This window comes from Nomascus leucogenys, chromosome 17 (assembly GCF_006542625.1).
Source record: "Nomascus leucogenys isolate Asia chromosome 17, Asia_NLE_v1, whole genome shotgun sequence".
Taxonomy (NCBI): domain Eukaryota; kingdom Metazoa; phylum Chordata; class Mammalia; order Primates; family Hylobatidae; genus Nomascus; species Nomascus leucogenys.
In genome coordinates this window covers 50,320,694-50,333,552 of record NC_044397.1, presented here as the reverse complement: position 1 = coordinate 50,333,552, position 12,859 = coordinate 50,320,694, and the positions used below count along the sequence as shown (strand labels likewise).

The window sequence follows — 12,859 nt, the reverse complement described above, 5'->3', positions numbered from 1 at the left end:
CAACGTGGTGCCACAATGCCGCCCTCTCCCACATGGTTTCCTTTGACTCTGTCTTCCTTTGAAAGGTCAGTTGCCAGGGGTCCTCACGACTCCTCGGGTGTGCTTTGGGCCGGCATGTATGTCCTCTTGCCCTTCTCTTACATGGAAGAGTGGGTAGGGTGTCCTAAGAATTTGGCTTGTCCTAAGGACAATAAAGTTGTAATTTCAAGGCACTGACCAAGGTCTCTGTACTACTCAAGAGCTCAACAGCGGCCATGGGGGAAGATAGCCCCGGGTGTAAAAGGGCCGCAGAAGGGATCCCCTGTGCTCTGCATTTAAAAACCCCCAGGGGACAGGAGGCTGAAGAAAGGGAACCTACCACTTCTCCGTAAAATAGTGTCAGTGAGCTGTCCAGGAGGGCAGGGGATCTGCCGATAAGACAGCATTTAGGAAAATATGCCGATTCCTTAAGTTGGGTTTCGATTTTTCAGCTTTTGAAAATATTGGTTTTCTTTAGGACAGGTTTGTGTACTTGCCAACAGTTGCCAGTTATCCACCAGCAGACTGCAGGAAGAAGAGACAATCTTCACCTCCCTCCTGGGTAGGAAGAGCTCAGAGTTCACTAGGCTTAGCCTAACAAAGCCCGCAGTGGACGTTTCTGCTGTACCTGTCCAAGGCGTGATAGTTCCCCAGACTTTGGGGAATATCCACCCTGGGTTATTTGGTCTAGTTAAGTCCCTGTGGTGGGATAAGGATGGCTCCTAAAGCATGTCGGCATCAGTAGTTCCCGGAGCGGATTTTCCTACACCGTGTAGGTATGAAAATGTGGTGGGAGAAAAGACCCCAGGAAAGGGGAAAGCAGGAAAGTGGACATAAGGGATGCTGCTATAAAGTCATCCTGTTGTATCTGTTCTGTTTCCCTGAACTTTGAAAATACTTATGCTAAGTACCCCCTTTAAAATGATTTTCTTCTACACTGTATCTTCCCATGGTCATGTTCTTGGTGGGGTGTGTTTCACATGTCCAGCCCTGTGGGGTTGGGGGGACACTAGAAGAGGTAGTGGGAAGCCAGACTTTCCCACATCACTCCACTGAGGCCACGGAGACAGGAGGGACCGAGCCTTCCCTGTGCTCAGCACTGTGTTTTTCTTCATCATGTCACTTTTTACATTAACGTGTATTTTCGCTTGCTTCCAGAAAAGCACCTACATCAGCTATGCTGTAATCCTTGCTTTTCTCACCCAATAACTGGGAATCCCCAGAGAGCCAAAACTATCTTTTTAATCTCTTATTTCTTCATCACCTAGTACCATTCGGTGCTCAATCAATGTTTACTGACCGGAAGAAAATGGAAATAAGACATTTTCCTCAAGGAGCAGAAATCATTACACGTATTTGGTTGTAAACAACAAAAATAAAGAGAACCAATGAAGACTGAAGTAAACCACATCACGATTACATAAATGTAAAGATCTGGTTGCTTGTGTCCTTTTTATAATACATACTATGCTTTTTGCCAATTAACACTGGAGGACTCTTTGTGGTCGATAAAATATTTGGATAATTAAGTATGCTTTCATTTTATGTCCCGGTATCAAAGATGTCCATTTATTCAAAACAAAGGGACTGAACATAAAACATAAAAAGAAAAAAAAAAAGGCCTGTGGCTCCTCCTCCCAGACACCCCCCTCTAACAGTGATGAATAGGAGGGACTGTCTCCCTCCCCCATCCCTCGGAGACTAGCCTTGCAGTGTTTTAGGCTGTTTTGAAATTCTGTTCTTTAGATTTTTTTTTTTCTTAATATCAAACAAAGAACTGCTGCTATTCCTTTGGGCTGGCGCAGCAGGGGCCGGTGAAATGCAGGCTGACGACGGCGCGCCAGGGGCTGCGCTCGCCTCGGTCGGCGACGCGCACACACCTTGAGTGACAGCGACCTCTTCTCTACAGGTTTTCCCCGCGGGAGCGCGGCCCTTGCAGGCGTTCGGCTTTTTCTGGAAATCGCGGAGGGGGCTGGCCGGGGCAGCGACCCCGACCCCGGGACTCCAGCCCCGGCCGTGCGCGTCGCCGCGGACGGGCTCTGCGGGCCACGGGGAAGGTGCGAGGAGGCGCGAGCAGGCTGTGAGCCGCTGGGCGCTCCCGCGAACCCGCTCCTCCCCGTCGGGAGCAGGGCAAAGGCGCCGGGAGCAGGGCAGAGGCACCGCGCCCACCGCCTCCGCAGCCGCCTGATGTGCGAGCAGCCCGCGACGAGGCAGTGCACGCTCAGAGGCCCCGCTCCTCCCGCCAGCGCGCGGCCTCGCTCCTCCTAGAGGACGCTCTCTGCGCGGGCCCCCGGAGGAGGCGGTGGCGGGGCGAGCTGCAGCGCCGAGACAGGAGGTTTGTCCCCGCCCGCGCGCCGTACCGCGGCGGAGATGGGCGAGACCATGTCAAAGAGGCTGAAGCTCCACCTGGGAGGGGAGGCAGAAATGGAGGAACGGACGTTCGCCAACCCCTTCCCGGACTACGAGGCCGCCGCCGGGGCGCTGCTCGCCGCCGGAGCGGCCGAAGAGACAGGCTGTGTTCGTCCCCCGGCCACCACGGATGAGCCCGGCCTCCCTTTTAATCAGGACGGGAAGGTGAGTCGGCGGCCTGGCCCCAGCGGCGCCGGAGGGGGAGCGCGGCGGTGGTAGCGTCCACCCTCTGCCAGGCGTGACGTCACAGGCGCGCGCCGCGCTTGGGAGGGCCTCGGGCGGGAGGGCGCGGGATGATAGCGGCTGGCCCCTGTCTCCGGGCCTTCCCGGTGAGCGGCGCTTAGGGTCCGTGGGCTTCAGCTGCATGAGCCACGTTCTAGGAGTTCAGCCCTTCTGGCCCCAACGCGCCTTTGAAATACGCGGACAGTGCACTTTCCTTCTTGGCCCGAGCAGCGGTTCGCGGTGCGGGCTTGTGTACCCGTGAGGCCCGCGGACACCTCCCGCCCCTGCGCGGCGGAGCGCTCCGCCGGCGACCTGCTCCTCACAAGTGGCCTGGAGGCTGGCTTTCCTTGGCCATATCTGGTCCCTGGGCTCCCGCCGACAAAGAAGCATTGTCCATGTAGATTTATTACTGTCTGTGTGCCCAGGAATGGGAAGCGGGTGTAAGGGGAGGCCAAACTTGACTTTCTTAGTGTCGCGAGGTGGGCCAGAGCGTTACATTGACATAAAACAGATTAACAGGAGAAAAACATACATCTCTTGAATATGTTTTACGTGAAAAAGACACAAGGAAATGGCAAAACCCAAATACTTTTAATGCTAGGCAGAACCAAGAGCGGCAGCTGTGGGAGAGTAAAGTGTGCGGGGAGGCTAACGGAAGATGGAACTGCTTGAACCACGTCTGGGTAGAAATCTCCGCTTTGCCCGGCTCTGGTGCCGAGTGTTTGTTCCTGGCGTAGGGAGGCCATCTTTTACAGGAGTTTTATCTCCTTTTAGGAAGAAAAGGGGGCAGTTTAGAGCACTCTTATGTTTTTCAAGTGCTTTTAGCTTAAAATAATCCTTATGCCAGAGACGTATTTTTGGGGTGGCATACCCTGTCACCCTTCACGGGCTATCTGAACAGAATCTAACGTGGGAGGCAAAAAGTGGGAATAAAATAGAAGATTGAATATCAGCACAACTTTTCATGCTTGGTAAAACCGTACCTTTACCAGGTTTTCTTTTTCCACTGAGGTACGTGTTCCAATGCCCACCTCACCTCCTTGGATCCCCATGTATTTCATATTTGTAAAGGGACAAGTTGGCTAAAACTAAGAAGGTAATTTTGGAAGAGCCATTGGTCTGAATATGGAATCTAAGGCAAGTGACTTCTGTAAACCTCTCTCTTCTTGAATGTGGTTAAAAACTCGAAACAGGCCGGGCGCGGTGCCAGTAATCCCAGCACTTTGGGAGGCCGAAGCGGGCTGATTGCTTTGAGCCCAGAGGTTCAAGACCAGCCTGGCCAACATGGCGAAACACCGTCTCTACAAAAAAAGAAATACAAAAATTAGCCGAGCGTGGTGGTGGACGCCTGTTGTTCAGCTACTTGGGAGGCCGAGGTATGAGAATCGCTTGAGCCTCGGAGGTCGTGGTTGCAGTGAGTAGAGATTGCGCCATTGCACTCCAGCCTGGGCGACAGAGCTAGACGCAGTCTCAAAAACAAAAGCAAGCAAACCTGTGGGAACAAGTCCTAACTCATGGGGATGTGTCTGAATTAGATGAAGCATATAAATTGCCTAGCAAACTGCCTGTTGTGGTACCTTAAGAAGGACCTCAATAAATGTTAACCTCTTACCCTTGATGATTTAAGTTACACGGTTTAGAATTCACATTCAATATTGTTTTTTCTCTAGATTTCTTCTATTTTTACATACAAATATGTGTTTCATTTGTGACTTAGTGTTTCATTTTTTAATAACAAAAATAAAAATCTGGAAAGCATTGAAAAAACTGCATCATTCATTCTTATTACCAGTGGCCATCTCAGTACTATCCTTGGAGTAAGTAGGTTACAGCAATGCTTAGTGAAAAATGAATGAAATGAACTCTTGACATGAGAATAATAAAAATAATGTTAGAGACATGGGAAGCAGGTGAGTTTCATTTGCAACTTCACAGGAGATAAACACTAATTCAACTCAAAGTTTTGAAATTGCGTATTTTCCTTTTTACCCTTTATATCTGGATAAATGTGATTTTTGACATCAGCTATATACCTGATTTATGTTGAAAAGAAAATTAGACTACAAGTAATTAATGGGGCTTGTGATATCTCTGCAATGAAATGTAAGTTGGGATGGGGACCTATGCCAGTGGTTGTGAGTATATGCTAAAGAAAGAGAGAAATGGACATCGCATTGTTCTTGAATATGAAAATGAGAACACGTTGAAGGGAGAGATGGATAGTGATTTTAAAAGGTGGAAAGATTGTTTCTTGGTTATTGGAAAGTCATCAGATAAAATGAATATGAGTTGAACTCCACTGTCCTCCCTATTAATATTTTTTGTGGTTGACATTTTTGATTTTAAAAATCTGTTAAGAATGCAATTTGAGGATATCAAACTATGCACTGTTTTTGGTAGACATGAAATTTCATGAAAATGAGGATGTTATGGGTTGAATTGTGTCCCCCACCAGAAAAAAAGGTATTGAAGGTTGCAGTCCTAACCCATTGGAACCTCAGAATGTGACATTTGGAAATAAGGTCATGGCAGATGTAATTAGTTAAGATGATGTCATATTGGAATATGATGGGCCCTTAATCCAGTATGACTGGTGTTCTTATATGAAGAGAAGAGAGCCGGGTGTGATGGCTCATGCCTGTAATACCAGCACTTTGGGAGGTTGAGGCAAGAGGATCACTTGAGGGCAGGAGTTCAAGACTAGCCTGGGCAACATAGTGAGACCCTGTCTCTTTTTTAAAAAGAATTGTAAAAGAGAAGAAAGAGACATAGGGAGAAAGAAGATGGCCATGTGATGATGGAGGCAGAGATTGCAATTGCCAGCCAACACCAGAAACTAGGAGAGGCAAGGAAGGATTCTCCTTTGTAAGTTTGATGGAGAACATGGCCCTGTTGATACGTTGATTTTGGAGCTGTAGGCTCCAGAACTGTGAGAAAATTATGTGGTTTTAAGCCACCCAGTTTGTTGAACTTTGTGGTATCCCTAGGGTAACTTGTTAATTTGTAAGTTAAGCACTGAATAATTTTCTCTCCATGATGTTACCAAGTAACGATTACAAAAATCTACCAACACAATAACATTTTATTGCTAAGTATTCCTTAAGTCATTCACTCTATCTCATTTTAGTTTGGCTGCCTAGGTGTGTGGTGTGATCAGTAAATAAAATTAGCCTCTGATTCTAAAACCACTCAGGTCGGCCTCTCTGAGCCATATTTCCATAAATTGGCATTTATAACATTATTTACAATATTGGGCCAATATTATGAAAAGCAGTGAACCAGTGTAGTAGCAGTTGTTTTTAATTTTGGAAATCCTGTGGAGCAGACACTCTTAGTTACTCATCTAACAGCCATTTCCTCGTTTTTACTTGATTTTGTTGTGGCCGTGGACTTAAGGGGAATTGAGCCCAGCTCTAGGAGCTGAATCATGATTAATCTCTGCCAGTGGTTCTCAAAGTGTGATTCTTTGACCAGCAGCAGCAACTTTAACTGATGTTCAAGTCCAACCAGGAGATGGATACTACTCAGAGTTTAATAAGGAAAGTTTAACTTAAAGAATTGTTATAAACTGTGAGACTGGAGTAACGAGAGATTGTCTCATGAGAAGTAAAGAGAACTCTGAAGAGTGTAGGCATAGCAGACAGAAGGAGCAGCCCCACCCCTAGGGCTGAGAGGGTACTCGAGTAAAGGCCCCTGTGATTAGCTCTGTTGCTGTGTCATAATTATCCAACACTTAGCATCTTTATAAACACTTATGATCTCATGCAGTGTCTGAGAGGAATCCAGCTGCAGGTTAGCTGGGTGGTTCTGGCTCATGGTCTCTGGAGAAGCTGCACTCAAGCTCTGAGCCAGGGCTGCTGTCATTTTGAGGCTTAACTGGGAGAGAGAATCTGCTCCAAGCTCGTTCACATGGTTGTTAGTCGGCCTTGCTAGGTGTTTTCTGGAGGCTTCAGTGTCTAACCACATGGGCTGCTCCTTAGGGCTGCCTCATGACATAGTGGCTGGCTTCTCTGAGACTGAGTGATCAAAGAGAAAAGTGTGCAAGAGCACCCAAGATGGAAGCTGCAGTCATTATATTTATTATGTAATCTCAGAAGTGACATACCATCACGCCTGCCATATTGTATTCTATTAGAAGCAAGGCAGTAAATCCAACCCACGCTCAAGTGGAGAGGTTATACAGGAGCATAAATACCATGAACTGTAGAGTCCTCAGCCAGGGCTGAAATCTTGAACTTGTCAGAGAGGTCATGGCCATACCTCATTGGTTGGCAGAGAAATTGCTGTGATACTGCACCATTGCTAGGTGTAGCCTCCAGAACCCTGCAATGAGTATTACAGTAAGTGACAATATGTAAAGAATATCTTGGGGGCACAAGAGAAGAAAGAAGACGTGTTAATTCTGCCCATTCGCATCAGGGAAGGCTTTTTAGACTAAAATGGTACTTGCATGGTCCTTGACAGATTAAGTGGGGGTTTTCCAGGCTCAGGTAGGGAACTCCATGAGCAAGGACTTAAGGGATACCACATTATGAAAATATCAAGGAGTACGGCATGACTGGAGAAGCGGGCGCATGAATGGCACTGGGGGTATTGAGGCCTAAGAGGGTGATTGGAGTTGATGCTGAAGGACTTGATGGATTGGAAGGATTCTTTTAAAATGAAATTTAAAATTGTATATTTAAGGTATACCACATGATGTTATGTGACACATATAGGTAGTAAAATGGTTTCTATAGAGAGGCAAATTAATATATTCCCAATGTCACATAATTACCAATTGTTTTTTCTGTGGCCGGAGGTGCTGAAATCTATTCACTAAGCGTGAATCCCACATCCAGTGCATTTTTATTACCTGTAGTTTTCATGTTGTACATTAGTGCTCTAGACTTGTTTGTCCTACATTTCTGCCATTTTGTATCCTCTGACCATTTTCTCTCCTTCCTCCAACCCACTGCCTCCGGTAATCACTGTTTTGTTCTCTATCTCTGTATAGTTTTGGGTTTTGTTGTTTTTTTTTCGAGATAGGGTCTCACTCTGTTGCAGACTGGAATTCAGTGGCAAGATTGTGGCTCCCTCCCGAGCTCAAGTTATCCTCCCACCACAGCTGCCGAGTAGCTGGGACCACAGGCAGGTACCACCACGCCCAACTAGTTTTTGTATTTTTTGTAGAGACAGGGTTTTGCCATGTTGCCCAGGCTGGTCTCAAACTCCTGGGCTCAAGGAATTTTTCCCAGCTCATATGCTGCTGTTTCATTTTAAGAATTGTTTCCTTTGCTGTGCAGAAAGAAGCTTTTTAATTTGATATAGTAATATTTGTTTTTTTCTGCTTTTGTGCCATGAGCTTTTGGTGTCATACCAAAAAATTATTACTATGGCTGGTGTCCAGGAGCTTTTCTCCATGTTCCTTTTTAGGAGTTTTATAATTTCTGGTCAATCCAAAGGACTTTACAACTTTTTCCACAGAAAAAAATCAGGAAAACTTGTCTATAATTTGATACAATCTTGAGCTATTGGAAATGCTTCAGTTTATAATTATTTAATTTTCCATATTTTTGTTTTGAAGCCTTAAAATTTGTTTAACCTCATAATATATCATGGAGGCATAAGGAAATCAGTACTACCCTAATACCCAGAGAAATGTAATTTTTTTCTCTTTATTCAAAATGAACTAAATTGTGTGTGTGTGTGTCAGGTGGAAGGTGGGGGAATATACTCTACAACTTCTCAAAGTGAGGTTTGTGGACCTAAATCATAAGCAGTTCCTCAAAGATTGTTAGAAATGCAGATCCCACTCCAAACCCAAGGAACCGCAGTCTGCATTTTAACAAGATCTTCATGCCAGAGTACTCATAAATTTGAGAAGCATAGAGGAAAACTGTTCTACATATAGCTTTATTAAATTTTCTTTTAATATGAACTTAACCTCCAGCCAGTTTTCAGTTCCTGATGTGGAAAAATATTGACATAGAAGGGTAATGGTAAGATTATGGAGAGGAAACTAAGAAGATATTATACATGAGCATTTTCCATCTTTTGGAAATAAATTGTAGCATAGAGCAGGTAACAGTTTTAATAGTCTTGTGTTTGACTCCTACTTTTCTGCCATTTATGACTTGTAGACTTTGAGCAAGTTACTTAACCACACACTGAACCTTGGTTTTCTTACCTCATCAACTTGATGTAAATGGTTAAATTGAAAGGGTAACTGAGGTTCTTAATATAACACAGTTGTAATATAACGTATTTGCTAAAGCTTTTAATAATGTAGATGTAATATAACCACCCCCTCCTCACTGGGTTGTTATAATGGCTAATTAGGTTGATACATTTAAAACATTCAGAACGGTGCTGAGTACAGTTAGTACCTAGGTACACATAGTTACTGATACATAGGTGAATAGTAAGAGTTCAGTTAATGGTAGCTATTAACATTATTATAGACATAGCTTATTTGTATTAGGGTATAAAATGTGATAATGAAAAATTTGTTTACATTTTATATTTTCAGTGGAATGCAGAAAAAAATACATACTTTTTTTGCCCTTTAAAGAAATGCTTATTCTTGTCTCCTTTTTTTCCTAAGGAAAATATGGTTAGATGTACAATATTTATATGGCTATCTCCTCAGATCGCCAATAGTTTCCAGATTTCTGAATTCCGTACACATACATTCTTCCTCTCATCATCTCTGAAAGGGCGTGGAACTCCTGTTGATGGTGGTGAGATGATAAGGAATAACCAAACCACTTGGAAATATGGAGGTTGGGAATTCTACCCACAGTAGAACCTACCAGCTCATGCTGTGCACCTTTGGGCCTCAGCAAGATTGAAAATTGTCATCTATCATAGCCTGGGTCTCCAGATTCGTAAGTTTATGCTTGAAACTTCAAACGGGAGCTCTGAACACTTAATTCATGATTACCGTGGGCTTACTGTAATTCGTTTCTATTTCTTTTCCCACTTAACTTTACTCCTTTCTGAGAACAGAAATTTTTTCTTGAATATACTTGAGTAATTATTTTTTAATTTTTTAAATATTTATTTATTTGAGACAGGGTCTCATTCTGTTTCCCAGACTGGACTGCACTGGCACAATCATAGCTCACTGCAGCCTTGACCTCCCAGGCTCAAGAGATCCTCCCACCTCAGCCTCCCAAGTAGCTGGGACTGCAAGTGTATTCCACCACACCCAGCTAATTTTTAAATTTTTTTTGTAGAGTTGGGATCCTGCCATGTTGCCCAGGCTAGTCCTGAATTCCTGGGTCCAAGCGATTCTCCTCTCCTGCCTCAGCTTCCCAAAGTGTTGGGATTACAGGTGTAAGCCATTGTACCCAGGGAGTTTTTTTAAACATCCTCACTGCTTGATACTGAAATAAGAACGCAGTAGGTAGTAAATGTTCGTTGACTGAATAAATCTATTGAAATTTTTAAAATTTTTTTTTATGAGAGGCATTTTTTGCATTTTATTTAATGATATAATTTTGTATTTTAAAAGCTATTCTGTATCTAGAATGTTACATCTTGGACTCCTAGATGACATTCCAGGCTACTGTAAGTCAAGAACTATGTAATATGCTTTGGGAGTTCTGGGTGAGGAGTGTGCTCTGTAAGGACAACTAGCAGTTGGCTAGGGCCAGACTAGGTTTTGAGCAAATTTTGCTTGAATAGAATTGAATATAACAACAAACTGAGTTTCTTTTTCAGAAAACGTTCCTGTCTTTTATAGATTTTAGTTAGTACCATGCAACAATTGTTTAATCAAAATGAAACCTAACTTTTCACTGAGAGCTTTCCATAATTAAAGATAATTTGACCACAAAATCCTACTATCTCCATGGGTTCCTTGTCCCTTGAACTGTAATTATGTATGTTTTGAGCCCTTGTGTGCAGTTTATTAATATATTGTCACTTAGCAGTTTGTCCTTGGTTCTTTATTGCAATTGTAAACTTCCTTGTGGTTATGCCATATATCCCCTACAAAGCATACATAGCAGATGAATTTTTATGATACACATCAAAATTGGATTGAGGTGTGTGTGCTTAGGATATGTAATCTAGAATATTTTCTATTATATTACTGAGCTTGAAATAAGAAAACAGAAGCAGACCAGATTATGTAAATCTATGACTATTTTTAGCAGAATGAACTATTTTCAAACACCTCTGCAAAATAGCATTATCTTGATAGAGTCAGTTTAGGTAAGGACCTGTTTATTGAAAATACCACTAGTGAAGGTAGATGTTTTCACTACCATCTAATTCTTTACTGTCAGAAGTTATAGCTTCGCCACCCCTGCCTGCTTTTCCCATGTAGTAATTAGCTTTGAGGTAAGGATTGGGGGACTTTTGTTTTATTCATTTTGTTTGCAAAATGGAACAAAGCAAGCCCACACTCTTGCTAGGTATATAACATCACATCATATCTTCATGTGTCTAACATTACAGGTGATCATTAGCCTAGGAGAGCTGAATTAGGAAATGCACTTCCCCAACCCATACCCCTCAGCAGAAAGATTTGTTAAAATCTTTCCTAAGAAAAGAAGTACTTTATGGTATACAGTTTGCAAAGTTTGCACATCATCACATATGTAAAATGTGAGTCAAAAAGCTATTTTTATCATCTTTAAAATGTAGGCAAGTTATTTTCTCTTAGCTTCAGTTTCTGCATGCGTACCATGATGATAATGCTGTTTTAGGATTATCAAGAGGATTAAATTAGATTAAGTGTCTCAAATACCCCATTTATTAGGAGTGTAGTCGATGATTTTATTAAGCTCTTCTGGTGCATTTCAAGTATTACTCATACCTAAATGTTAAATTTATACGTAACTATTCAAAACGTACCTGTTTCTTTTTAGGAGCTATTTATTATGCACATGTTGAACACTTGTTTTTAGACTTTTCACTCTCCTCTATTTGTAGTTAAGATCATCATAATTTTTTACAAGTTAATTGTCAATCTTTTTAAAGTTTTCTGTATTTTTATGTATGGCAGTTGTATTTCCTCAAACTAGCACTAAATTTATCATAAAAATTAGAGAAGAACACAAGTATTTTAGAAAGAGAATGATTGCATATTCCGTAGTTTTCAGATGGAATGACTTGTTTCCTCAGGAATGCCCATGGCTTTCTCCTAAATGCATTTTAAATATCATCTCTGTCCCTCAGCACAGAATGCCCCCCCTGCTTTTTGCACAGCGAGCTCCTGTCTTTCTGTGAGACGCCTGTGGGAGGCTTCTTCCTCCAGGGTCTTTCTCAGAGTTGCCCAGGCAGACTCTGTTGCTTGGCCATTCCAAAGCCACTTGAAGGATTAGCTAAGAAAGTTGTATTCTTTTTCCATTGTTGCCATAAATACCACCAATTTTGCAGTTTAAAGCAGCACCTATTTATTTATCATCTTTAAAATGAAGTCAGAAGGCCAGGTACAGTCTGGCTCTGCTGGCTCCTCTGCTTAGAATTTCATAAGGCCAAAGTCAAAGCGTCTTCAAGGCTGCCTTCTCTCCTGGAGGCCCTGAGGGTGAATCTGCTTCCCGGCTCATTGAAGCTGTTGGCCAAATCCAGTTCACTGTGGCTGCTGGCTGTTCCCCACTTCCCTGTTCCCCACTTCCCTGCTGGCTGGCCTTTGCTCCTCAATGCCACCTGAGCCCTGCCCATGCTTTCCACATGGTCCTTCCAGCACCCACAGATCAAGTCACTCTCACACTTCACATCTGTCTGATTTCACCTTCTGCCCTATGTTTCTGACTTCAATAGGAGAAGGTTCTCTCCTTTTATGGGCTCATGGGATTAGATGGGCCCCACTTGGATAATCCAGCATCCTCTCCCTATTTTGTGATCTGTGACCTGTTTCAGGTTCCAGGACATCTTTGGGGGTTGTTCTGCCTACCATAAAGGTTTCTAGCGCTTGTAGTCTGGAGTGGCTGCCTGGGTCTAAACTCCAGTCTGCCCCTTACTGTTGATATCACTTTTGGTAAGTTACTTTACCTCTCTCCTGTGCTTCATAGTTCTCATTTGTAAAATGGGGGTAATAGTTGTAGCTTCACTGTAGAGTTTTTATGATAGCAGTGAAGGGCAGCAGCAGCCTTAGACAGAGTCAGTGCATTCCTTTCATGGGGCTCAGGATCTACCAGACTCCACATGGACAGCCCTGCAAAGCAAGCTCCTCAGCTTTTAGCCCATTGAGGAGCAAGCTTTCAGGGCCTTCTAG

At 43.4% G+C, this 12,859-nt stretch overlaps 1 protein-coding gene across 2 annotated transcripts in view; it reads left to right on the top strand.

Moving 5' to 3' along the window:
• Positions 1-1,548: 1,548 nt before the first annotated feature.
• Positions 1,549-12,859, top strand: part of LANCL2 (LanC like 2) — a 72,053-nt gene continuing 60,742 nt past the window's right edge. Inside the window, exon 1 of one of the 2 annotated variants that reach the window (XM_030797049.1) lies at positions 1,549-2,592. In XM_030797049.1, coding sequence (XP_030652909.1) covers positions 2,389-2,592 — 204 coding nt within the window. In that variant the 5' untranslated portion in view covers positions 1,549-2,388. Of the gene's footprint in view, positions 2,593-9,474; positions 9,519-12,859 lie in introns of those variants that run through there. The other variant, XM_030797050.1, reaches the window with a different exon arrangement.